Source organism: Rhagoletis zephyria, unplaced genomic scaffold, assembly GCF_001687245.7.
Source record: "Rhagoletis zephyria isolate East Lansing unplaced genomic scaffold, Rhagoletis_zephyria_1.1 Rzeph_scaffold_00029, whole genome shotgun sequence".
NCBI classification, from domain to species: Eukaryota; Metazoa; Arthropoda; class Insecta; order Diptera; family Tephritidae; genus Rhagoletis; species Rhagoletis zephyria.
Genome location: NW_016157113.1, coordinates 493,260 through 521,083, shown reverse-complemented (window position 1 = coordinate 521,083; position 27,824 = coordinate 493,260). Strand labels below are relative to the sequence as shown.

The 27,824-nt window shown below is 34.1% G+C and overlaps 2 protein-coding genes across 5 annotated transcripts; both read right to left on the bottom strand.

Annotated features, from left to right (window-relative positions):
- Nucleotides 1-579: 579 nt before the first annotated feature.
- On the bottom strand, nucleotides 580-12,595 carry ReepB (Receptor expression enhancing protein B). 4 transcript variants are annotated; one of them, XM_017617244.1, is made up of 6 exons: nucleotides 12,514-12,595; nucleotides 12,326-12,456; nucleotides 8,681-9,040; nucleotides 3,956-4,188; nucleotides 1,693-1,792; nucleotides 580-941 (listed from the first exon to the last, which is right to left on the bottom strand). In XM_017617244.1, exons 3-6 carry the CDS (start codon nucleotides 8,820-8,822, stop codon nucleotides 868-870), a joined length of 549 nt encoding a protein of 182 aa, XP_017472733.1. In that variant the 5' UTR covers nucleotides 8,823-9,040; nucleotides 12,326-12,456; nucleotides 12,514-12,595; the 3' UTR covers nucleotides 580-867. The 4 variants fall into 4 exon arrangements, with proteins under 4 accessions (XP_017472733.1, XP_017472728.1, XP_017472741.1 ...); XM_017617239.1 differs by lacking the exons at nucleotides 8,681-9,040; nucleotides 12,326-12,456; nucleotides 12,514-12,595 and adding exons at nucleotides 4,467-4,554; nucleotides 4,716-4,930; XM_017617252.1 differs by lacking the exons at nucleotides 8,681-9,040; nucleotides 12,326-12,456; nucleotides 12,514-12,595 and adding an exon at nucleotides 7,783-8,021.
- A 3,671-nt stretch (nucleotides 12,596-16,266) lies between these two features.
- On the bottom strand, nucleotides 16,267-27,513 carry LOC108363757 (nose resistant to fluoxetine protein 6). The gene is made up of 11 exons (XM_017617227.1): nucleotides 27,464-27,513; nucleotides 23,430-23,734; nucleotides 23,169-23,334; nucleotides 22,954-23,100; nucleotides 19,864-20,245; nucleotides 19,632-19,797; nucleotides 18,176-18,255; nucleotides 17,974-18,087; nucleotides 17,572-17,912; nucleotides 16,649-16,791; nucleotides 16,267-16,585 (listed from the first exon to the last, which is right to left on the bottom strand). Exons 1-11 carry the CDS (start codon nucleotides 27,498-27,500, stop codon nucleotides 16,427-16,429), a joined length of 2,040 nt encoding a protein of 679 aa, XP_017472716.1. The 5' UTR covers nucleotides 27,501-27,513; the 3' UTR covers nucleotides 16,267-16,426.
- Nucleotides 27,514-27,824: the final 311 nt, after the last annotated feature.

Here is a 27,824-nt window from a genome sequence, read left to right as displayed (position 1 = left end):
GAGAAAGGAATGTAGAGTGGAATGCCTCTTGACTCTCAGGAAAGTCTTTCGGAAGGGCTTTTAACTCCTGAAATTATCTACTGGGACTGTACTCTTGTCAGGTAACAGCACTAACCAGGCAGGTTCTGCAATTCATTCCGAGTGAATTTTAATCAAACTCGCTTTGAATTCAAATTGCCAGGGGTTGAAATTCACTCGGAAGTGAATTGCTAGACCGATAATGTCAAAATATGTTAACAAAGTTTTACAGTTTAGGGTAAAATTTGATAACTTAAGGCACCAAAGGTTTGAAAAAAAATCAAACCAGCTATTCTCGGGCTACTACCTATATGACACCAAATAGACCAACCCAATTTACAATTGTATATATTTTTTATTTTTCAAAGCTATGAAGCCAAAAAGTGTTTACATCTCTTAATTTTCTTTCTTTACAATACAAATTTAAGCTGATAATTCTAAGTTTTTAAAGCAACTAAAATTTAACGTTTACCGCTAGGTTCAAAAAAGGTGTATTTACCTTTATTTTCTTACATTACTTTAAGGGCGATAAGATGTTACTTTGAAATAACGTAATATTGATTTTACTTTTACATAAAGGCGTGTATGCTGCATTTACAAAACAATGCTAGGTGCTGTACTAATAATTTAATTGATTTAAAAAATATGTGTTTTTATTTCAAATGTGTTTTAAAAATATCATGTCTGATTAAATATGTGGATTATTCATTGTCTTTGTTCTTTGTTGCTCTCCTTTTATTCATTCCACATAAAGCTATTTATTATGATTGATTGCTTTCTTCTGTCTGATGTTCCAGAAATGCAATTACATCAAAATAATGAGTAATATCAAACATAAATTATTACAAATTATTCTTGTTTAGTGATGCTGTGGATGGAGTCCTTTGCCTTAGAAGCCACCTTATCAATAAACTCGTCAGCGGCTAAAAATAAAAAATAAATTAGTTTATTACGAAAATTTTTTGGAATATAAACATGACGGTGCCTGTTTTCTCAAATTTTCTGAAATTCATTTCGAACTAAAATCATACATTTGGTTTTTGCTGATCTTGTAATCGTACTATTTATCAAGCATATTCTACAATTCACTTTCCAATGAATTTCAACTCCTGTCAATATGCAATTTTGCAAGCAATTTTGCAGAAACTGCCTGTATATTTCAATTTACTTGTACGAATTGAAAAAAAGTCTCGATTTGTGTGATACATGCATATCGTCGTTTAAAGTTACAAAACCGCGTATCACGATAATGCAAAACCGCGTATGTAAGGTCACCAAGATTTTACCGGAGAGAGTAAAAATATATGCTACTCTTGATCAGCGGTATAACAACTATGCTGTTATTTTGCAGTACATGGTCTAATATCGATATATTGGTATGAATAGATTAGGCTTTATGCCTGGAGCTTCCCATGAGAAAATCTAATTTTTGGCACAAATGTCAGTTACGCGGTTGTGCAAAACGACGATAGGCGGTTTTGCACTTTAAACGACGATATGTATGTATCTATGTAAAACAAGTAATGAAGAATTCAAGAAATCGAAGCCTGGAAACAAGCTTGTTATCTAGAAATACTTTACAATTTTTAAACGGCTGATTTTTTTTTATTAATAATGGCACGTCAGCTCAAAATTACTACTATATAGTAAAGAATATGAAATAAAATATTTTACCTCGGTGGTGCTTCAGGAAATATGGGCGCACAACGCTTTGATAGATGACGGTAGATCCATTCCTTTCGATTGGCAGCATGCACCAGATGAGAAATGCGCACTGCAAGTTGGCAAGAAAATAATTTAGACTTATTCAAAAAAAATAAAATCGATTTATAGAGCATTGAGAGACAATTCCATTAAAAATTCACATGAATTCGTCTTGTTCTAAATCTTGCAAAAATTTCGAACTGTTTTCAAAGTTGGCGTCAAAGGCTGTTTCTCTACCTTATCTTTCAATTATTAGTGTAATTCAACTTAAGACTAGGTTTTAAGAATGCTTTAATTGCCTTTCTCTACAAGTGACATTTAGGATTTGTTTATAATGGTGTGGATCAGCGGACGGCATACGTTAAATATGGCCTTTAATAACAGAAGGCATTCCGTGGCAGCACTAAATTCGACGTGTAGGCTAGTTTTGCCTACTGCGTCCTACTAGTCGCCGGCCAATACATAGGTGCGGAATAATTTAGAACCGGCCGGCCAATCTCCTTTTATGTTACAAAGAACGTTTTTGTTGTTGTTGTTGTTGTAAGCGGCTCTGTATTTTGTTGACGATTGTGGTTGCGGATTAGGAAACAAAGTTTTCACAAGAAATCCTGACGCCTAATGTCAACTTGGCCTCCTAACTTCAGGTGGTAAAAAGCTCGGCCGTTGATTTTGGAGTGGAAAGCATTAGGTTGCTGCGGTTAGGAAACTTTAGTGCTCCTTATTTGTGTAACTTTCAATATTATATGTATATAATTTTTTTCTAAGGGTGTGTACAGATTTATCCACCGTACTATTTATTATGCAAGCACTCTCATACGTACGTGAATACATATCGCTCATTCACTTCAATATTGTCATAATTCAAAAAACCAAAAACGCAAAAAAAAAAAAAATGTTTTAAAGCTTTGAGTTTACATATCACAGTGTCATAACTCAAATAAACCCAACTCGAGAAAACGCCTTTAAAGTGTGGTATTTTCATATACTCCCATGGTAAAAATGAATACATATTTTGTTGTAGCGAGATACTGGTAATCGATAAGGCTATGAAATCTATAAACAACATAGTAGAAGAGATAGCGGTTATTTCTGCGTACTTAACTCAATATATGTATACATATTTTTTATTTTTTTGGATTAGACACTATTGAAGGAAATGAGCGATATGCTCCCATAGTAAAAGTGAATACATATTTTGCTCTAGCGACCTACTCGTAATCGGTACAACTAGGAATTTTCACGCAACATAGGGAAACAGGTAATTTTTGCATACTTAACTCCAGTTTGTATTATTTCGGATTATGAAACTAGATATTGGAGTAAATGAGCGATAAGTTCATACTTATGCTAATTTACTAAAGGACCATCAAAACTAAAAAGAGTGATTTTCAGGGAGAAGCGTTTAGGTTTTTAATCGCCTCCCAAAATGTAGAAAAACGAAAATGCACACGATTTGTACACAATCACCCTTATCTTGAGTTTTGCCCGAAACTTTTTCATCCTCCCGTAGTGAAGGCTGAATATGAAACTTGTTACATACATATATGTAACGAGTAATAGTGTATCATTTGCTAAAAAATTCAGTTTTTTATAGTTACGGGTCTTATTCTGTATCACGAACGATAGGCAAAATGAACGATTCGTCTGCAGACGACAACCTCTCTGATTGCGATTTTAAACTCTATCGGTCGTCTTCGTCTTGCTTTTCATACATTACGTTGCAATGGTCTCGGTTGCGTTTAAACCGGCTAAAGTGATACCGCCCGACTAATTTTTGAAGCATTCCTCTGCAGACGAATATTTCGTATTGCCTATCGTTCATGATACAGAATAAGGCTGTACGACAATGTTTTAGTAAATGAGTGATATGCATTTGCATATCTTTGCATCGTCTTCAAAAAAAGGGACCACTCAAAATTTGGCATTTTTGAAATTACGCGCTAAAAATGTACACAGCGCTTTTATTTACCTCTCTCAGCAAAAGCTGGAGCAAATTTGTGTTATGATTCGTTAAAAAACCTAAGGTAAAGTCGCCCTTGCCCATATGATAAGCATGAAATAGTTTTTCGCATTTTCTGAGGAACGTATTATTTTGGGTTGTGACTCTTTTGAAGACGGTGTTCGATATGTAGATTTATTAAGTTTTTGTGTTAAAAATCTCTCGTATTAAAAGTAAGAAAATTATCTAAAAGTATTTACTTTTTTCATATCGCGGTATAAATATTCAACTCACCTTAAGTAACCAGTAAAAAGGTATGACAGAGGTCAGAAAACCGGAGAAATATTCAATCAGTGATAATATAGCATAAGTCACCCAGTAAATCAACCATCTGGTATCGTCCAATTTCGTACTCGACTCAATGGCGTGTATGGAGATATAAGCAGGATAGGCAACACCAATTGTGTTGCACAGCAGCTGAGCACCATAGCCTAAAATCAAATATAAAGCACAGAATGCAGCAGCACCTGAAAAAGGCAAAATAAAATTAGACAACATTCTTAAATAAGCCCTTGAAATAAAAAATATACATATCTTGGCATACATATAGTACGCATATAATTCATATATTTCGCTGCATATTAACCAATTGTCAAATTTTTTTGCTCGTGATAAATTTGCGTTAGTTTCTCTTGCAGTGGTTCGAACATTTCAGTAATTTTTTGCAATTTTTGCTTAGTAATTGTGCATAAATAAGCCTGTCCAAAGGTTTTAATAAATGTTACTAAATAATATTTTCATTTGCACAAAACAATGCACACTGCGGCGGATATATTCACTACAATTATATGACCCGCACAACTACAGCTGTTAAAACATGCCAAGCAAATGAGCTAAAATTTATTAAGAATATAAAAAGGTTCGGCCGTTTTTCAACGTCAATTAAAATATTGTGTCTTCTGTGCCACGTAAAGAGATAAAATAAAAATGGCTCAAAGGCAGATTGTTAGTGGCTAACAATGTGTTGCTAAATATATAATATGTACAGATGTACATTTGTATAAGCGTTGAAGTGAACTGAAATCCGTTTATAATAAAATGCGCTTGCGAAAAGAGAGCGAACAAAGGTAACTAACCGGCCATTATACGTTACGTATGGATGTACATAGTTAGTAGATAAAATAACTCTTTTGCAAGTGTATTTCACCCTAAGTATTAAATTAATAAGCATATAAGCGACTGCACATACACATAACAAAATATTTTATATACATGCGTACATACATATGTACATATGTATATGTATGCATATAATCATATCGTCGTTTAAAGTACAAAACCGCGTATCGTCATTCTGCAAAACCGCGAAACTGACATTTGCTACCAAAAATTGGATTAGCTCACACAAGCTCTTGGCTCAATCCTTATCCATTCGTCCTGAAATATACTAGCCAGAAATGCGATTGCTTTATAAAAAAGAACCATTTTAAAATATAAGTGTTTTTACTCTAGAAAATAATTTATGCAACCTCACATACGCGGTTTTGCATTATCTTGATACGCGGTTTTGTACTTTAAACGACAATATATAATTCATGTATTAACATACACACAAATAGATATGCACCTTCGTATGATAAAATAATGAAAACGATTATCCGTCAAAGCGTAATAGTGCTAACATGCCTAGGTAACATGCAGCTTCGTGTGCAACATAAGTAAAACACATGACAATGCTTATTAACTTAATATCTTCTGTGTATTCAATATTGTAATTTTGGTTCGATGTTTGTAAGTGTAAGAATATGAAAAGGACGAGAACAACGAGTTAAATAAGTTTAGCGATGCTCGCTTCTCTGTTTGAACGCAAACTAATCCCCGCAAACTAAATGACAATAATGTTAGATATACCGAATTTGGTACAGATCGTTGAAGTAGTTTCTGAGATAAAGATATTTAGATGGGCGGTGCCAGGCTCATTTTCCAAACATTTTAGAAAAAACAATTTTTTGCTACAAAACTATTTTATATACAGAGTCGGACAAAATTTTTCGCAATGCATGCAATGCATGTTTTTTATTTTAATTTCTTTTCGCAAATTTTTTATAACAATATAGTTCAAGCTACAACAAAAAACGTATACATAAAAAAATATTCCCACGAATTTATAACCATCTCCTTTTTTGAAGCCGATAAAAAAATATATCTTTATGCATCATCGGATGAAAAATTATCTATTACTACACCTTTTTCAGTTTTAGTTCAGAAAGTTGCAATTTAAATTCAGAAAGTTACAATTCAAGTTCAGAATTTCCATTTCAAATTCAGAACTTCCATTTCAAATTCAGAAAATTAAAATTCATATTCAGAATTTCTATTTCAAATTCAGAAAATTACAATTCAAATTCAGAATTTCCAGTTCAAATTTAGAAAGTTACAATTGATATTCAGAATTTCCATTTTAAATTCAGAAAGTTGCAATTTAAATTCAGAAAGTGACAATTCATATCCAGAATTTCCATTTCAAATTCAGAAACTTTCATTTCAAATTCAGAAAGTTACAATTAAAGTTCAGAAATTTCCAATTCAAATTTAGAAATTTATAATTTAAGTTCAGAAAATATCAAATTAAATTCAGAAAGCTTTTTATTTTAAATTTGCATTGGAAGAAAAAGTCTTCCCAAACAACGAGAGTCAGTTTAACCAAGGACCGTAACGGCTATGATCTTTGTGATAAAAATCATAATTAAATTTTCATAGTTGGACTTGTGTTTTTACAAGTTTTAATTTAACTTGCTCTGTATGTATGTATGATTGCTAGGGGAAATTTTACAATCAATTTTTTACCAACTTCCCGATGACCTAGAGACTTAAAAGTTCACGGTTGGCTCAGAACCCGATGACAATGCAATACAAAATATGAGTTAATCCGATAGGTGGCGCAGGAGTCGAGATATTTGAAAAATCCGTATTTATAGACCGATTTTTTCATATTTAGAGCGTATACCATCTATGAAAAGATATAACTCAATGAAAAATTTTGCCGATACGTTTGGTAAACGAGTATTTATGGTCCGACCACCGTGGTATAAGTAACCTACTTATGTATGTTCATATTGTACGTAATCCTCACCAAGTTTTGTTCGGACAGAGTGGTTAGAGATGCGTGCTACAACTCCGTAGGACCTGGTGTCGATCCCTGATCCGAGCAACATCTATGTACATTAGAAAAAGTTCTTTTCTAACAGCGGTGGCCACTCGTCAGGCAATGGCAAACTTCCGAGCGTATTTCAGATTTGAAAAAGGTTCTCATTAAAAACTTCTAATGAAGCACATTTTCACCAAGGCCGACTTGATCGTGGAGGAGCCTGCATCGTTTGAAAAATAGCATGCCATTTTTTGCCCGGCCCGGCAAAATCCTTATAGCGTTAGCAATCTAGGGTAAAAGGAAACTACTGTATGGACCACCCTCTAGAAAATCCAAAGTAATATTCTGTTGATGTTACGTAAGGTTAACAAATATTTGTTGATAAAGGATAATAACTTTTAATTTGCTTACAAATGCAATAAAGAGATTTTAGACCTTGAAATCCTCCATACCCAAGAGTTCCATAACAAGTTAGTGGCACGAAATTAGACTTACTTTTGCAAAACTTTTAAAATTTTTAGTCGAATAAGTTGCACGACTGATACTTAAAGCACGATTTTAAAAATCTTGTTAGTTGATGTGATAGTAACAGCACGATTTAAAAAATCTTATTAGTTGATGTGATAGTATTTAGTTTTCGCTGAATATAAAAAAGGATTTCATATGACTTTCTTCAAACTTACAAGTACTTTATTTTTGAAATAGAATATATTGAATCGTCTGCTAATTCCTACTAATGACTTGGTCGAAACGGGTCTCGAGTTTCTAGTTTGTACACCATACACACTATGCATCATATGAATTTCAATAGAAATAGTAGCTTAGTAACGGATTAAGAAATGGGCTCACAGAGAAATAAGGTGTATTGCTAAGATGTATGTATTAAGAATAGTTGCTTTTATCTACTTCTAGAAAGTAAATATATGAAAATATGGGAAAAATCGCATATGTTTGAAATCATATGTATACACACCAACTCCAAATTTAACAATTGGCTCACTGAGAGCCTTTATACGTTGTTCGCGTCTTCTCCAGTTTATAAAGTATTCCCAAATCCACATGTTTATTTAAGACGAACGACTTTTTCAGAAAAGAGGAGCAATCTTCAATCACCGATCTGTGCTTGTGAGGATTAAGGTTATGTGCATCTGATTTTGTTTGTATTTATGTAAATATGTATAATTATTGGTGCGTTTGCTTCCAAAGTGCACTGGCAGACACGATAATTTAAAGTGCACTGGCAGACACGATAATTTGTAAGATCATTACAACAGGTAGAATCATTGACTTCATTAGAAAGTAATGCCACGTATGACCTTATTTTTAGAACAATGGCGAAAATGTTTTATGTCTGCTATCACTCTGACGTCAGCGGGATATTGCGCTTTACTTTCCCATATACATATGTATGTGCATATGTCTGTTCTTGAGTTTCAAGATTACTTAAATAAACTTTGGTTATTTAATAGTAAAAAGCAAATGAAATAAGCGTGACTTTTAGTACCGACCATGGTTTTGTGGTTTGCGTTAAAAAGAAAAAAAGAAAAAAGTGGGATGAGTAATTTTACTGCCGTAAAAGTCCAAAGAAGCAAAAGAGAAAACCGAAATGTGACAGAAAATCAGTAAAATAAAAGGCGGATCACATGTCGGTCAATAAATATGCTATTTTTCAGCTAACCTAATGTTGTAATAATAAAACTATGGAGAGATAACTTAAAACTAAAGAGCCTACTAATTTAAGTTTTATTCTACATGATAACTTGTGCTATTTTTAAAATTCAATTGCATTAATGCCTACGTTGACAACATGACATAGCTCACGCCTATGATGTCAGCCAGTCGGCACCAGCAAACCACTACGTCGCACTCACCCAAAAATAAGTACAATCTGGGAACGTTTGTTTTTGCTTCGACGAACTCAAATGCCTGTGTCCAGGGCTTGCTGCGGTCTTTGAGTGCTGCATCCACAGACTTTCGGTACTTTTCCACTAATTCCTGTGCCTTCTGTGCCATTGCTGATCACTTATAAAAACTTTTGTTGGCCTTCGATTTTAAAATAGCAATTATTTTCGATGCTTCACCGCTTCTTATCCGCCAGAGAGTGCGATTCTTCAAATTTTCCAAAATCAAAATTTTTCTCTGCTTCTTTTTTGACGTTTTGCTTTCGTACAGATTCTACTGACGTCAACAAATGAAATGCCAACAGTGATGCGGAAATTAACAAAATTGGTCTAAATCAGGTAAAGGAAAATGTTATTTACAAAATATATGTATGTATGCAAGGTATAAGTATTTAAATAGCGTGTTCAAAAACTTTAATGAATAGATGTTTGTTCACTGTAGCGTTTTAATCTCAAAAAAGTCGATAATTCTACATACTTGCGCAAACCGCGCGTTACGGTACAAGGCGGTATAATCCCAATATCCAACTACTCAACAGAGCTGAAAAACTATCGATTGCACTATCGATGGTTTTTGATTATCGACAACATCGATGGTTTTGTAAGCACTATCGATAGTTTTCAAACATAAACCAATTAGAACAAATCTGACCGGTTGAGAAGCAGCCATTTGTAATAGCAATTGAGAAAAAAGTGTGTGACGTTCGTAATTTTGAAGTTTGCTATTTCTGTTTTGCTTCCTTTTTTATATGTATTTTGTCGGTGGTTTATTTCAGTGATTTGTAAGTGATTTTGGAACACATCAAGATAACCAACCGTTCAGCTATAGAAAAACTAAAAATGCAGACCGATAGTACTTTTTACGCTGATTTCAACTATATAAATATTATTTGCCGCGATTAAAAAGTAAAGAAGATGTAAAAGGTTAAAAAAATTTTTGTGATATTTTAAAATAATTATATTTTATAAACTACGTAACCGATTAAAAAAGTAATGATATCAAAATAAAGGCAATTAATCCATCTTTAAGTTCATATATAAAATGCGTTTGCTTGCTTATATATTTAAGCCAAAAATATTAAAAAACAAATAAAATGTTATAATTTTTCATAAAATAACCTTTTTTAGAAAAAAGTGCATAATCAATGCTAAAGACATATATATTATTTAGAAAGTGCAAGTTCTTACCTTTAATTTGATATGCATATTTTATTATGATCTACTTTTGAGGTTTAAGAATTTAGTGATACAAAAAATTAAAAGCATTTACAAGCAAAAGTGACAAATGTGGGTGATATCATAGTTTCTTTTGCCCAGAACTTCTTTCTGCGTAGGCGGCCTTCGGCCGCACTTAGTGATTATAACCCTCACTNTGATTTTTTGTGCAAATGTAATTAAAATGACGTGCACGGTGATTGAATGCATAAATCATAAATTGGTTAGCACAAACATGTGCACAATATTGCTTGCAGTTTTTCTTTATGCTTCGTCTTCATATTCTTTGTTTACTTTTCACAGAAAATAACATGGCGCCGAAATTACAAACATCAGCCAGAAAATTACTTTTTTCTTTTGCTCCATCTTGTCAGATCTTGTGTAGTTGTATCATGGTTTTCAAAGAGTAAAAGCCGGCGGCAAGGTGTTTTAAACAAGGTGGTGTTGGGGCGACAGCTGAGTTTTTCGCCGTGGAGGCCATTATGTCAAAATGATGTGTTTGTTGTAACTCATACCAATAACAATATGGACATCAGCGTATAATTTGTTAGTGTAATTTTTTACTTATATACGGCCAACACCACCTTGTTAAATACGCCTTGGCCGGCGGTACGTTTTTCATCTTGTGAGTAAGAAAGAACATTTAGCAAAGCACGACAAATAATTTCAGGCCGCAGATACTGCTTGAAGCGAAAAATCGTTGATAAACTTTTGTTCCTTAACAAAAATATGGATACTTTAGCAATTCTGCAGCTCGTGTAACATTTCTTCCAAAGCGAATTCAGATTTTCGCCGCGGTACTTCCTAATGTCAAAATGATGTGTTTGTTGTAATATGAATTCGCCTGGTTTACAACAAACACATCATTTTGACATTAATAAGTACCGCGGCGAAAACCTAAATTCGCCAGTAACACCACCTTGTATACAAATTGACTAAAAAGTTGCGTGCAAGGCGAATCTATACAAGGTGGTGTTATCGGATCCGCTAATTTCACGGCGAATTTGTACCTTTTGTCAAAATCATGTGTTTGTTGTAATTTGGCTTTGTACTGATTGTCAGAGAGCGTATAATTTGTTGTTGTAACTTTTGTTTTTGTTCTGTTAACACCACCTTGTATAAATTCGCCTTGGTTGTGTGCAACGACACAAGATCACGCAAGAACAAGAGAGTGAAAAAAGTCGATTTTTTTAGCGGGTTCTACGCCATCTTGTTTGCCTGGAAAACGTCTTTAAACACATAATTTAGGTAAAATTACTCATTAAAATGCTTTAAATCGTGTTGTCCTGTTAGATGAACTTTTCTTTTGTTAAATAAAGGTGTAAAGTAGTATACTTGTGATGTAAACAAATTCTCAGCTGACGAACCCGCTTTCACAAATTCTTTTCTCAGAACCAGTTACAAATACAACGTCGCATTCTTGCGTGATCTTGCATTTTTGGTCCATGCCATGATAAAAACATAGCAAGGTAAAACCATTGCGAATCAGTCTGACGTTTGCCAGCATATAATTTAAAAATTAAAAACTCAAACTCACACACATTGTCATTTTCAATCTCAAACAACAATTGCCTACAATTTTTTTTTTACTTAATTTTATATGATTTTAAAATGCTTGCAAACTTCAGAAAAAAATCATGGCCGACGAATTGAGAGAATGAATCAAGGCGAATTTATATAAGGTGGTGTTGCTAGAACAGCTGCTTTAATTCGCCTCGGTACACATATGTCAAAACTCCTTATGAGTGAATGCGAAAGAAAGAGTGTTGGCATTTTCTTTCCCTCTTCCTCCTTGAGCGAAGAATAGCTGGAATTTGACATTTGTGTACCGAAAACGAAAACAAAAGACATGTTAGTTTTTGTTTTTGTACTACCGCTACCACCTTATATGAATTCGCCTTGGAATGAATCTACCTTGTAGTGCTTTTATCATGGATAAAAATATTGTAAGGTAGAACCGCTGAGTCACTTTTAAAATTTTTAACGTTTCCAAACAATTTAATTTTTAAATTCACTCACAAACTCACACATTTTCGAATTTCGAACAATTTCAATTTTTTTTTCACTTTTATTTGATTTTAAAATGCCTCAAACTTCAAAAAAAAAATCATGACCTCGATTCTACCTTGCTATGTTTTTATCATGGATTCTTGCCACCTTATTAAATTCGCCTTGGATACCACCTTATATGAATTCGCCTTGTGTTGTGCGATATTCATATAAATATCATGCATGCACACAAAGAAAAAGTGCAAGTGAAGACAAGGTGTTATGAATTTGAGATTGATCGACTTGTTGCTTTTTTAAGCACACTATTTTTCTGGAAAAGTAAATAATTCAGTTAACTAAAGTTACAGTGTTATCTCCCATATAAAAACATTAGTGTATAAATACTTATACCTCATACGACGAAGTGTCATGTCCTTTTAGATAGTTTTTAATACGATAACTCCGCTAAGTGCAATATATGTAGTTACACAAATTTTCATATGACATAAGTGGGGTAGCTTCCGTAGTTCACAAGAGAATTTCTATAAATATAAGATTGAAAGTAGCGTTAAAAGCCTCTATTGATGTTTATTACTCACTGTATATTCCGTTTTTAACAAATCTATATGGAAGGGTGGTACTTGGGTGGCACTGAACAGTAGAGATCAGTGATGGAAAATGAGTGTGCAATGTGCCATTTTCGGCCCTTTCGGAAGCAGCCAGCACCTTAAGCGCAATCGATTGATTCTCGGCACTATTTGTACATATTTCTTTCTTTTTTTATTAATAATTTCTATGTAAAAATACCTGATCTTTCGATTGATATAACTTAAAAAAAACATTAAAAATAGACATAATTAAGAAAAATTACAGATAAAGTATCGTTTAGAATTTTCACTATGCAAATGGAAAAATTTAGAAAAACGCATAGAACCATCGGATAGCCCGTATAAAAATCTAAAGAAATCATATTTTTCGAATTATTTTTCCCATTTTCTGTCTGCTTCCCAGCTAATCGAAAAGTGGCTTGTTTTGCACCGCTCAGCGCGCCTGGGACATTTGACGTGTAATACGTGCATGTACACACTTTTTGTTACGTTTTGTTTTGTAAAGTAGAAATTTCCCAATAACTTTGTGAAAATTCATCAAAACAGTGAAATACTTTTAAATATATTTTATTTTACTACAATACAGATAAAAATATGGGGTACTAGTCTGTGATTAAATACATTTTATTAAAATATAGATTATTCATAATATGTACTAAAAAGGATCTTTCTATTAAGCGTCCTCTTCATAAGAGAAATAATGCATATAAAAAATGTTTTGGGTGATATTTCTGTTTTCTTATATGCACTAAGTAATGTAAATATAATTTATTAAGAAAATGGTACATATCGCCGAATTTCAATTTGTTAGAACAATGACCTGCATTTAGGCACATCCTTCCTAAAAATTTGGCACAATTTAAAATTTTGTTTTTCCATCACTGGTAGAGGTGCAAAAAAAATCGATTCTGGCATCGATACATCGATTTTTTTAATTTTTGACACAACATCGATGCTGTGGGCGAAATCCAGTAAAATCGAAGAAAGTTCCTAGGCGACTATCCGACTATCGATAGTTTACAAAAAATCCCTGCAAAAATCACGACTACTCCATGCATGCGTGTAAACAGCAATTCCTAAGGACCAAGGTATACTCCAAAATTAACCACAATTCATATAAAAAATATAGTCCAATTAACATTGTGATGTCTGCATTTGATCTACATAACATCAGAGTAGCACAAAACTACTCCAACATATTAACAATGGCGTTGTTATATTTTTTCGTTTGTGCAAGCTTTTGTTCTTCACTTCTCAGATGCTTTTTCGTAATTAATAAAAACCAAAAACAAAAATTAAAAATTACATGTTGCCTCTGACGGCATTCGAACCCGAACATGGTGGGAGCCAACAACTAATAGCGAGCATCTCTACACGTTCAGCTGCAGCCAGACATGCAAATGAGCTTTCAAATACTCAACTTCAATCACATTTCGTTAAAACAGAAGCAGTGATCGGGTAACAATAGGCAGGTGCAGAGACACGAGCTGGTCCGCTACAGCATGACAGAGAAATAACTTTGTAAGTACTCCAATATACCACAAATAGACTACATGGTCCAACGATTTTTGCAGGGATATCGCCCACTATCGATAGTCGGGACTATCGATAGTTTACCACTACTACGGATTATTTGTACGAGATAGGCGCAACCAGGGCTGGCACCTCACGAAACCGATTGGTACCAAAACCCCAGAAAAATCGTAAAAAAAAATAAAAATCGTAGTAAAAAATCGAAAAATTAAATTTATATGCAATTTTTATCTTTCAAAACAGAAAATTGTTACGTTTTACGCTGACGACACACAATCAGTATTGCCTTTCAATTTCCTTACACACATTGCTTGTCAAAAATCATCAAAATTGAAAGCCATTATGTAGGCTGCATTCAATTAGAGAAGCAATTTCATTATCAACATGCCGTCTTCAAGAAACAAATGTAACTAACTAGCTTCTGAAGACCATTTTCCATTTTAACTCTATTGTAGATTTACATTTTAGCATGCATAAGCTTAGTACTTCTTTTATTTTCACAAAATTGGCATACCAATGCTGAAAAGCTGATCAAAATTGAAAGCAAAATTGAAACTCAATTGAAAGGGAAAAATTGAAGCATTTGATTTCAACGCAAAAGTACAATAAAGCGAAATAAACCTTTGCCTCTATTCAGCTGCTTTTATCGTTATACTAGGATCTGTTATATAGTCTGTTCGGCAAGCTGATATTTATTGCAAATTATTAGGTTTTGGCGGTCGCGTACGGTTAACTTGGAGGGGAAGTTGCTAATTCCCGCTGGACAAATTTGCCAGCAACAAAAACAGCTGATCAAAGTCATCTGTTTGCAATATATGAAAAAAATTAAATTAGGTCCATTCAATATCAAAAAATTATTACTAGTACTTGCAAGTTTTTACTGGAAATGCATTGAATAACCCGAAAAATGTGCAAGAAAGAGCGAATTCGAGAGTGTAAAACCCCAAGAGAGCTGCTAATTCTTGCAAGTAAAAATTTTACTAGCAGGAACTTGCAGCTGTCAAAAAGTAAGGTTATGCTTCAAATTCAAATATGTAAACAAACTGTTTAAGATTTGATGAAACAAAATTAGTGAAATGAAAATATGGATGAACAATTTAAATGTAAAGAATATTTTTTTTTTATTTATATGACGATCAAAACTAATTAAATGACTAATCAAAAAGAAAATTGCACGTCAAAACTTATCAATCAGAAAGTGTCAAAATGGCATAAGTTGCAAGTTTTTACTAGTTTTGCGTTCAATAGCTTTTTCTGGTAATTTTCTTTTCCTCTCAATTTTACTCTCTATTTTTCTATTACGCTCTCACTGCAAGTACTTACTGGAAAAGTTTTTGAACGGTCCTATTTAATTGGATGATTTTTAAGTTTAAAATAACTTATTAGAACTGAAAATGTTTCTGAATAAAGCAACTACTCATTTACTTACGTTTGCTCAGCAAATAGCTTTAGGCAGACTTTTAATTTATATTCTCTTCATGTTTTCAGTTTCATGCGTTTGTACGTAAACAAAATTTCGATCAGCTGTTCTAAAAACCTGGAAGTTTTTGCTAATTTTGCGTTCGCGTACTTTTTGGGATATTTTCCAGTTTGAGAGATAATCGTTCGTTACTCTCCTGCAAGTTGCTGCTGGATATTTTTCACTGGAGATCTATTCGAACAGACTAATAGTTTGCATCAAATCTAGCAACGAATAATAATAAATTGACGCTTACAAAATATGTTAGTATTTGGCCGGGCTTTTCCTCCGATTTGTGCCGTGCGCCTTGATGTTATCACTAGGGCTGCCAGATTTTTTTTTTTGCGCGAAATCAGTACCTTACACTTTTTCATGCTATTAAATTCAGTACTTTTCAGTATTCTTTTATTCAAAGCAAAATTTTGAATATAAGTAACAGGAAATACTTTAAAAGCCAGAGTTCTTGTTTTTAACAATACTTTGATAAATAAATAAAATATAGTTCATAAAAAATAAAAATATTATTCATTTTAACATGAGTGTGCACATGTCGTATAAAATACCCTTATATAATTATATAAAATATTTTTAACATTGTTGAATAGCAATAATCAGATCACTTCCTATTTCAGTGTTTAAGTAGTCAAATAATGCTTTACATTTCATTTTAAAATTATTTTAATTTAGAGTTCACTTCCAAAAATTTTAATTAGAAGTCGATTTCTCTCTTTACGCCAGTAAGCAAACTTTATACTTAAGATCCTCTCAGTTGCCCTGAATTTGCATTGACGAAGTTTTTTTTGTAGTAGTAAAAAATTTAAGCTATATATGATAATTTCATAATTTTATATAATTTTTTTTTTTATTGAACATACTTTACAACACAGAGAAAAGGGACTCTACGAATGAAGCCTAATTCAAGGTGTAAATATCCCTTTTCCTTTGTTTTCTCTCAGATTTGTAATATGGTAGTATGCATTTAATTATTTCTGCGATCGGATACTCCACAAACAACGCAAAAGCGAAAGCGATAAGTTGCGTTAGAAAAAATGCAACTATAATCTGACTGATCTGGAATATTAAATAAAGTTGTTATGCTACTAATTTTTAATTTAAATGTTTATGCGGAGTTACCAAATAAAAGCGATTAATATAAATTGGTTGCCTATAGAAACCGCCCGTTAACCTCAGTACGACCAAGTGCCAGAGATATGCCTGATATGAAATTTTTGAAAATATGCGCAGAATTGGAAGACAGCAAAATTCATATGCAACCCCTATAATAAAAAAATTATAAGCAGTTTATTAGATTTACAGATATGTGTACATTAGGGTGCCTCACCAAAATTTTAATAAAATTTATTAAATTTTAAGACTCACGGCAAAATATTTTGAAAAAAATTTAAGATTTACGTGAGCTAGAAAAATAGCTCCAAAACTTTCATTACTTTCATGCCGCTGATACAATGTTTGCATTTATTTTTAAATGGGTCCAGCTCACGTAAATCTTACGATATATAATTTTAAATTCTATCCAGTCATATATGTAAGTGGATGTCGAAAGATCGTTTCACGTCTGCCCAACGTTCTTAAACGACCTTTACTATTTGAGAATGGCCAGCAACACATTTTTTAATTATTGCAAAAAAAAATTGATAAAAAAGTAAACACTCAAATGTACTTAATTTTGTTCGCTGTTTTTCGAGCATAAGTATTTATCAATGTTGGAATTTAGTGGTTATATAATCGCTTAAAATTGCTATTTTTTGCCGAGTTTTTCTGCCCTAATTATAACGGCTGTGTTCAGAAATGCATCAAGCCAAAGCATCAGTGTCTTTTATTTCTAAATTAAAATTGATCGAAATGCCTTATTGGCGCAACTAAGTTCCAATTCGGCATATAACCGTGGTCGCGCTTATCGCTTTCTTTTGATCATAATAAAATTGAGCTGTTTTTGTTTTATTTTGAGTTTGTTATAAATGTTTCCCGATAGCGAGTGTCTTCTCAATAATAATATATGTACGTATGTAGATTTAAGTGAGGAACAAAAAACTTACAACCCAATTTTAGACACATGCCTAAAACTGCGCCACAGCAAATCAGAACCCATATATTCCGATATAGGCTTGCAAATAAAGCTACCCAAACTGAAGGCTGCTCAAATTCCAACGACATCAAGAATCCTGCGCCAAAGAGTAAACCAAAAGAAATCGGAAATATGAGCCACCAACCGATTTCGTAACTTAGTAATCCACGGTATCGTTCGGATTTATGCCTTAACTTCAAATATAACTCAGCAGTTATAAAGCTGAAAAAGTAACCTCCAATATTAGTGTAAAACGGGGTGTATGCCTGATAAAAAGTTTCAGCATTTCGGAAAAACATATAGCGATAGTTTCTATATTTAAATAAAAAGTACTCTGTAGAAGAACTATTTCAATGACTTTGTTAGGACTTACTCCGGGGTCGTATGATATATAGGCTTGAGCTTTAGAAAGTATGTAATTAAACCAGTAACCGAAAAAGTCAATACGAAGAGGATGGCATATGCGACGATGCGTAGTCGGGGGAATCTGAAATAACGTAATTGGTAAATGATTTTAAATAATAAATAGTTATGTACATATGTGTGCATACATACATATGTATGTATGTACTCACTTGGTTATTACGATCAACACTATCAAAAATAATTCGAATAGTTGCATATCAGCAGCGAGATACCATGTATGGTGTGAGCACTATGTCAATTTCGTCAGTAATGAAAGTAGAATGAAAATACATACATACATACTTACATAATTAAAATAATTAAATATTTGAACTTAAGTATGAAAACGTTTGGAGGTCTGTGTACTACGTGGGTCACTAAAAAAACCGCAATACTAATGTTATTTGAGTTGATCTGACCTTTGGCTTTTTGGACTTGGCCAAAGTTGCTTAGGCGGTTACAGTGTTAATAAAGAAGGAAAGAAGAACAGCTGTAAGTGGGCGATTTAAATAAAAATTAATTTTTATACATTTTTTTTAATGTAATTATTTAAATATAAAATTATTTTAGATTATATTTTATTTTAATCATTTATAAATAAATATAAATAAAAAATATTTTATTTTAGAAAGTAGTTTTTATTTCATTTTTACGCCCCTTTTCCAAAATTGTATAATCTTATCTTCCCACAAAAGGTCAGTGTAATTAGGAATTTTCAGTGAGTAAGCTTCAGTAGTGACTAAATTAGTGCAGTTTTTGTATTTTTGCAAACTACGGTTATATTCCCATTTTAAATGCCATCCGTCCTTTGCTGAAAAGAAATACATATACCAAGTTTCGTTAAGATACCCCACTTTTTACTCCAGTAATCGTGTGCCCCAGGAGCGAACACAGGTAGGGGTTTTGGGGATTCAACGTGAACGCGGTGTTACTGATCCATATTTTGAGATAAAATTAATTTACCTATTTGTGAGATAAAGTGTATTTTTAATGTCCGTGAATCGCCAAAACAAAAAGTGTTACGTTCCGAATGCATTCCGCAAAAATGACAAACTTTTTTAAACCGAAAAATTCTGCCCGTCCGGCTGCCGAACATCCACGAACTACAGTGACAGTCGTTAATTCACCTAACGAGTTTTAACCAGCAAAAAATTAAAACGCTCCGACGCTGAGGATCTTAGTTCACCTGATTTTAGAGTAAGTGACTGAGTGCCACAGTTCCGAGTAAATAATAATGAGATAGATAAAAATCCTATTGGAATTTTACGACCATGTATGGATACTAATGATTAGGCGGAGTTTGGTTAAGTCCCAAAAGGAGTGTTCTAAGTTTAAAAAAATTTTACCGCCATTGTTTTCAAGATGCGACAGAGTTGCCTTGGCTTCAGTTTATCAAGATTATCCAGAGAAATCATTGGAGAAATTTATCAGAAATTTGTAAACGCGGGAAAAATGTTTCACCAATTGGTTTGAGTGTAAGCAAAATTGTACAAAGCATGCTGAAGAATTTTTTTGGAAACCCATTTTTACTGACAAAATATGATTTTTTTCCTTGGTATTCTAAGGACTTTTTAGTGACCCTCATATTAACTTTTCTGTGATTTTAAGTCATTATCGATTACTCACACTCTCCTTAAGAAGGTAATTATTAACGAAAAAAACATTTTGCCACCAATATTCGCGACAAAACACCCGTTCCGCTTCCACATAATGCCTCCAATATGGTCCATTTTGTAATCGTGTAAGTATGGTTGAGTTAAAAAGAATCAGCATAATTAAAGACGGTAAAAGCCTTTTAAATAAGAGAATTGTAATAAACTTAATTCAATTCTAAAAAAGTGCAAACACAATTACCTACCTCAAATATCTATGGAAGAAAATTTTGAAGTAGACAATTATGCAATCGCGTATGGTTGTGTTGGTGTTGATCAATTTTCTTTCATTGAAGTTAACGTATAATAAAAATCCACTCATAACAAAAAATATTTGTATAATAGCAGCGCCATTTTCAATAATGTCCGTTTCTGGTCGATAGAAAAATTTTTCGAAAAATTCCGGATTCTCAACTTGTAGAGCCATATACAGTATTAAAGAGTGTGCAAATAATACCAAAAATACGCCTATTACACGTAGGCCATCGAAGAATTTAAGATCCTCTTTAGTTTGACTGCGTGTTTTCGTAGAATCGGTGATGCGATAGAAATTTCGACAAATAGAGAATGAGAGCAAAACTTGTTGAGCTAAAAAATGAAAATATTAAGAACAAAAAAAAAAAAGAAAAACAATAAAGATATCAAATAAATTTAAAATTTTCATCACCGTCGATTTTTAGTTACCATAACTTTTTCGAGTATTTTATACCTACATTCACTGGCCATCAAAACTGAGTGCTTGGTAATTTTTGTTAAATGTTTGCAATGTTTTTCAAGCTAAATTTTTTTTGTTACATCTTTAAAAGGAAATATGTTTCATGTTGTAACCAAAACCATATAGATAGAACTTTTTAACTTAACACAGATTTTGAAAAATTCAACAAATTTTTTCAACTTTTTAATCAGAGTTTTTAGAAAACATTTGGGTTACATGGCTTATGGAATCCAACATAGTAAAATGAGTGCAAATTTAAAGCGGATAAAAATTCGCAAAAGCGACAGACGTTTGTTTCTGAAAAATGAATTTTACTAAGGTGATAGCGTAGTACCCAGCGAAGGTTTGAAGGATGAACATAAACCATGTGACCTGTCTCATCCCTTAACATTTTGTCTACCCACTTGTTTATGATCCCGCAAAAGAGTTCCGGACCATGAAATACTGCGGTAGCTCCTTGTTTCGCCTCATTGCCGTTAAGTGCTTCATGCCTCGTTAACCATTCGAATAAAACCGAATTCTTGCTTCAAGGGCGTTTAGCTTAGCATTTATTTTGTGGGACTTCATTCAGTGTCATTAGGGCTATCTGACATAATGCAGATATATTTCGAGAATTTGCATATTCTAAGGTATTTTCTGCTGCAAATTTCTATTGAATCTTCGCTTTAAAGATGGTGGAATAGCTACCCATTGTTATCGATGTCTTCAACCTCGTCCAAACTTTGGCAGCTTAGATTTACCATTTTCAAGTTTAGTACCACTTGTGTACAAACTAAACCGCCCCATCAGGGTTGGTGTATGGGTTTCCTACATTCCAGAGAGTTAGATCTGTAATGTGTACCTATTTTTGGAACTATTGCATCACGTACATTAAGTTAGGTTAGTTAAGATTAATTTGGCTGGCATTTCATGCCAACTTTATGAATCACGCAAATGTATACATCCCAATTAGCAATTCCAGCAAACCCCCTTGACGACCAGGATCAGCAACTTTGAACCAAACATACGCGGGCGAAATGGTAAGAGCATTTAAAGACCTGTAACTTCAAAGTTTGTGTAAGCGAGATTTAATAAATAGTCAGGTCTTTATGTAAACCGACATTTCACAACATTTTGGTGGCTTTAATAAATTTCAGTACGTCATACACAGAGTGGCAGCTGCACTCTGAAATATTCCGCAGGAATAGTTTGCCGAGTGTCTTTAGCTTCATCCTTGCGAGGCCTGGACTCTCGCACAGCAAGTGTTCGACTGTCTCTTTTGAGCCCGGGTCATTGATACTGCGGCATAATCTATTGAAGGGCAGTCCTATCCTTTCGGCATGCACCCCAACGGGCTATTGTCCGGGCATCGGTTTTGCTCATTGCTAAGACAGCTTTGGTTTTAAATGGGTCGCAGGACACCCAGAACTACCGGGTAATCCTGTAAGATCCTGCGCAGTTCCACCTCTGCTTAGCCTACGAATGATAAATTTCGGTAATTTTTGTCTTAATCTCCCTTAGCGAGGCGCCCATGTCCACCGCAAGGTGAGATGCCCCTATGTCCCGCGATCCATATTAGGGTAATTTTGTATTGATCAGAAAAAAATATAGGCCAGCTCTCTCCTACATTCATCCACTAGTTGAGATCTTACAGAGGTAGAAGAAAGTGCCTGAATGGCCGCTTGGCTATCCGAGAAGATGTTAACTTACCTTCTCGCGGCTACAACCTTACTGTCCCCTTAATAGCAAACGTTTCGGCCTGGAAAACGCTTGCATATGTAGGCTGGTAGGCGGAAGGATGACTTTAGGTTATATTGCTCAATGAAAACCCTTGCGCCAGCTCCGCATTCCATCTTTGACCCATCCGTAAAGACAGTTAAGCCCTGCAAGCACCCGAAATTTTCCTGATTCCAGTCACTTCGGCTTGGGAATTTCGTGCGGGATTTATGGTAAACCCAGGCCTTTGACAGGATATTAGTCAGTGGGCAACGCCTTAATTTCTGGCAGTATTACGTGTAGAATGGAACCGTGCCCGAACGGTCTTTCATTTCAGAACCCCAGGACACGCAGTCTGATGGCGCTGTTAGCAGCTGAATTTTCGATTGAGGTATTCACAACGATGTCTTAAGTGTCCTATTGTTGTATGTCGTAAACTTTAAAAGTTTAAATAAATGTATTTTGGAACGAATTTCCGGCATCCCTTGTCAAATTTGGTTTGGAAATTCGTTCCAAAATACATCATACACCCACCCTGTCGGAAACACAAATATCAAATATCATCAAAAATATCTATTAACAAAGTTCATTTCATACTGTTTTCAGGAAAAAATTTACGTCTTCAATATTTGAAGGTCGCTGACGTTTAAAAAGCCATAAAGCACTGGACGATTTATATTAGTGGAGAAAGAAATTCCGAAAGAAAATCGCCTTGGTATCGGGTTTCGATACGAGTATTTTTTTCGATACCTACTACTTGATTCAAAAGTCTCGACGCCAAAATTACTTTTTATCGAACGAAAATTGAAATCGTTACCATTCTGTTCGAGTAGTTTCGAAACTTTTGTATTTGGTGGAGAAAGTTTGGCTCGATACAAAAAATTACCTGGGCTCGCAAATTGATTTTTATAGAACTCGTTATTCTGATTACTCAGAGGTTGTTTTGTCTTCAAACGATAATCATACATGGTTGAAACAATTGTAAACAAAGATATTATCCCGAAGATGGTATAAATCGCGATGTCTAATGCATCTGCAAATAAACCATATTTCAATTTTACGTATAATTACAAATTGAAAATAATCGAGAAAATATTTTACCATTTTTCAATGGTGTTTGCGCTTCCTCGCAGTACTCAACGCTTGTACGCAATTTTAGTCCATATCTTTTCTGAAATTCATAATTTAGACAGCTGCTAAGAACTTTTCCATGCTGAACACGTTTGTCAGTTTCGCGCTTATGTACGTTAATGTAGTAATTAAGAAGCTGAAATTTGCATTGATGTCACAAGTTTTCGCACATATAAATAAATGTACATATGTATGTATGTACATATGTAGATACCTAATTTTAGAACCAACCTCAATATCCTGAATGTCCGCATTTTGTGATAGCTCGTTAATACGGATTTTGGCGAATGGTTTCAATAGTTTCTTACAGCGTTGTAGGCATACTCCAAAAAACAAGTGATCATGCCTGAAGTGATGCAGATTGTCCAAAGAGATCCTGGAAATTTCATTCCAAAGAGTTGAAGATTTATTAGCTACAATTTCCGCATACACGCCACAGTACGTCGCCTTAGTGAAGGAGCTGTCGCCATTGAATCGGAGGCATTGATCGTAGTCATCAAATTGATACAATGGCGGCATTTCCTTGTAAAGTGTCACTGTAAATATATACTTAATTTAATATTTTTTGTTTTTGTATTATATGTATTTATGGATCTCTAGTTTTTCATTACTATTAAATTGTCCTAGCACAGTGACGACATTTCCCCAAAAGAAAATATTGCAAAGGAAGAGGAATTTGAGCAAATACATTTTAACCGCACTTTGTGTTAACTTTCTAAGAGTTTGACTGGAATATTAGAAACGTTTTGTACTTTATTAAAAGACTGTTGTGTGTTGCATGTGTAATTTTCACGCTTCAACAGTTCTACTCAAGCAATACTGTGCAATTATTAATTTTAGATTTTTAAACACGAGAAAATTCACTTTCAATAAAAAGCATAAACATCTTACTTCATGTAGTATTTAATACATACTTACAAATCATATAGTGACTCAAACAAATGACCGCGTATTGATTTTTATTTATTTTTTTTAATATTCGTGATGTTTTTCGAGACACATTTTTTTGTATTTTTCTACAAAAGTACTGTTCAAACTTTAACCAAAATTTAAGAAAATTCAACAAATTTTCATCAAAATTTCAACTTTTTAATACATATGAATCTTAAGAATATTTTTTCGTATGGAGTTTTGTGGCCCATACAATTTTAGTCTGATGAAGTGCAAGTTTCAATTTTTTTTTGTGACGGAATTTTGCAATTTATTCCATATGAGCATGAATTCCTTATAAAACAAGTAATTTTGAGCAAAAAAAAAACCGACTTCAACTCCCATATAAAAAAAAATATATATATATATATCTCATGATCCACTGATCGGATCTCAACCAGATTAGTATGGGACCACCTCTGAGACACTACCTTTCCGATGCAAATTATCGAAATCGGTTCACATGGTCCAAAGTTATGCGGTAACATACATAAAAAACAAAAAAAAAAAAAAAAAAAATATTCCGACGAATTGATAACCTCCTCCTTTTTTGGAAGTCGGTTAATAAAATGAGTTCCTTATGAATAACTTGTTATAAAAAACACCGCAAAATCAGTCTCTTTAGCACTTCATCAGATTAAAAATTTATGGGCTATCACCGGCATACCCAAAAATTTTCTAAATATTCAGATGAAGTTGAAATTTTGATGAAAATTTGTTAAATTTTTTATACAGTTTGAAACTGTGATTTATATGTTTTTGGTCAAAGTTTATACTAAAATAACAAAAAATATTTAGCTCGAACAACACCACGAATATTTAAAAAAATCAACACGTGGTCATTTGTTTGAGTCACTGTACATATGTATGTATACATAAGTAGAGAAAAAATATATGCATGCACTCTACGAACACCCCTGATACTAAAGTATTTTTGCAAGGCAATTCCGAAAAAAGTATTTCTTTTGGCCGAACGTACAAAGGGCTCTTACATTTTCCGTCATATCGTCGGCATTTACTGTTGCATCGTAAAGTATTATATATCGAAGTTTTTCTCTCGCGGCGAAATTTTTTTTGTTCCAAAGGTAATTGACCTCATGTATCTCGTTCTAGTACCTACCCAACTGCACTCAGTTCCTACCTCCATAATGTACCACCCTAATGTCAATAATTATATATCAGCTACATCAGCAATAATACACCACAACCACAGCTACATATTGTGGGAAAATTAGAGCATTTAGAATATTTTAACTTTTTATAGCTCTTGCTGTCAATGGGTATACAACAATGCAAGCGCCTCCACAAAATAAAAAAGAAGAAGGACAAAGTAGAGGAGGAACTGTTCACACTTGGCATAAACAACTGATGGAACTTCGCAAAAGAGCAATGAAGTTGGCTAAGTTTTTGATCTCGGCCTAAACCTTCAAACAGCTGGAGCGATAAAGCGAATGAAGTTGCCATCTGTACCGAGGATAAGTCAGGCTTGGGCATCTTTATGAACCTGAATCGAGAACATGATGCTTCATACACCTGGCACTAGGGAGATACTCAGCCTTACCCGATTACTACGGATTTCTGTACCGTTGCAACTACATCTACCGCATCACCGAACTCCTTCTATGGCAGAAAGCCCACAAGGACAAAGCATGTGCAATCGCACCCACCACTATTAAAAGAATGGCACAAGGAATGAACATCGCACTTCAAACACTGCGGCTCCTGTGCCCTCTAGTAATAAGCTCACTACCCTGCGAACAACGTTTGCAGAGATTCCTGTAAGTGGACATATGTACGTCTAGCTCGATGACTTGCGGTAGGGCCAAGAATAGCGTCAGAGAATACCAGTTTCTGGAGATGCTCAAGGAATTTAAACCAGGCAAACCTAGTAAGGAGCAAACGTATCGAACAAAAATGCAGACAGGGTCTACTACAGTTAGAAGGAATGTGTAAAGACACGATTCCAGGATGTTTTCAACATGTCTGGTTAACATAAATCCACAGTTAAACATCGTTATCGACTCCATTCATATAACCTTGAGGACCGCGTACTTAATAGCCGTCATCGATTCGCCAACAGTTAGACTGCTTTTACACAGTTCAAGTATTGAATTCAATTCTGCTCGCATGTGGAAGAGAGGGGGTGAGAAGAAAAGGGACGAGTACACATGCGTCTGTACCGTCAAGTCGTTTAAACTTTCTTGCTTTGCTTTTGGCATTTTCGTTGCTTCCCATTTAAAGAACCAAAAACTTGAATTCAACAGAATTGAAACGTGTAAAAGCAAATAGAAAACACAAAAGAGAATGAGCAAGAATTGCTTTCAAGTACTTGAATCATGTAAATCGGGTGTTAGCGAGTGGCGAAACGAACGAACTCAATGAGGTACAACCAAACTCGCTATCGTCTATCCGAGCTAGCTTACTTTGTTGTTGCTTTCACATGCCAAATTCTTCTTTAAGCGACCGGAACTCAAACATAGCGAGCGAGAAGTGGCGAATCGATGACGGCAAATATCTGCTTAAGGGCCTTTTGTTCAATATCCGGTTAACACAAATGGGAAGTAGAAGCTCCGTTTAAATAAAACGACTGCTTTATCGATCAAATATTATATGCATGATGTCGGAAACGTCGATTATGATGTTAAACTGGGAAGTAGTGAAAATCAGGCATTGAACAACCGACCTTAAGGGCCCTTTCATCTGTTCAAACCATTTGATAGTTGAATTAGGAAAAACAAAAGTACAGCTGAGTTTGCGCTATATTAAATATGTATATCGTGGCGAAGAAATATCAAGTTTTGCAAGTATTTTTGGTAATTTGCTTGTGTACAAGGCGAATTTATACGAGGTGGTGCTAATGGCGAATTTGGATTTTCGCCGCGGTACTTCCTAATGTCAAAATGATGTGTTTGTTGTAAACAAGGCGAATTCATAGTACAACAAACACACCATTTTGGCCAAGGCGTATTTAACAAGGTGGTGTTGGCCGTATATAAGTAAAAAATTACAATAACAAATTATACGCTGATGTCCATACATCATGATGTTTAATACACCTTGATTTTGGCATTAAGAATTACCGCGGCGAAAATCTAAATTCTCCTTGCTTGTGTATTTGCGTATAATTTAGCAGATCGCTAATGACAAATAAACTGCTATGTAAACAAAAACTGGCTTCCACGGTGTATTTGAAAGTTTTACCAGTACTCTTTGGTTTTTCTCTCTTTCTCTGAGATCAATTTTGCTTTTTGACAATTTTACAGGTTTTATCCAGAAAAGTTGAGGAACGAAAGTTGTATTATTAATACTTCCACACTTTTTGTGAAGAGCCAAACCCAACCGGTGTGTCAAGTATCCCCGAACACCCTTCATGTGTTTATGCACAGTGGAGCTTAATTTGTTTGACGGAGCGTATGAGTAATAGGGCTGTCGCACGAGCCGATTTTTCAGGCAACTTTTGCGTTCAACTCACGCAGGGTTGCACGAAAAAAAATGGATGGCTTAAAATATCAAAATATAAAAAAATATAAAAATATTCGCCATAAAAAAGCGTTTTCATTGTTTACCTTTGCATGCTACTTTTGGTTGAACCTCCTTTCAACTAATCGCCACAACTTCATTTTATATGTTTAAATTATATAAATAGATCTATATATCGATTGAAAGGTCCTTCAATGACCTTTCCAACTGTGTGCA

Bases quoted from the DNA above. Each gene is read 5' to 3' on its own strand.
- ReepB (XM_017617239.1), bottom strand. From the start codon at position 4,892: ATGCTTATTAATTTAATACTTAGGGTGAAATACACTTGCAAAAGAGTT. The intron at 4,189-4,466 runs GCAAATGAAAAT...TGCCTTTTTCAG, and splicing joins CGCAGTGTGCATTGTTTTGT to GTGCTGCTGCATTCTGTGCT. The intron at 1,793-3,955 runs GTGAGTTGAATA...GCCAACTTGCAG, and splicing joins CTTTTTACTGGTTACTTAAG to TGCGCATTTCTCATCTGGTG.
- LOC108363757 (XM_017617227.1), bottom strand. From the start codon at position 27,500: ATGAAGGGTGTTCGGGGATACTTGACACACCGGTTGG. The intron at 20,246-22,953 runs GTAATTTTTTGT...TTCATTTTTTAG, and splicing joins AAATCAATTTGCGAGCCCAG to CTCAACAAGTTTTGCTCTCA. The intron at 16,586-16,648 runs GTAACTCCGCAT...TTAATATTCCAG, and splicing joins ATATTAATCGCTTTTATTTG to ATCAGTCAGATTATAGTTGC.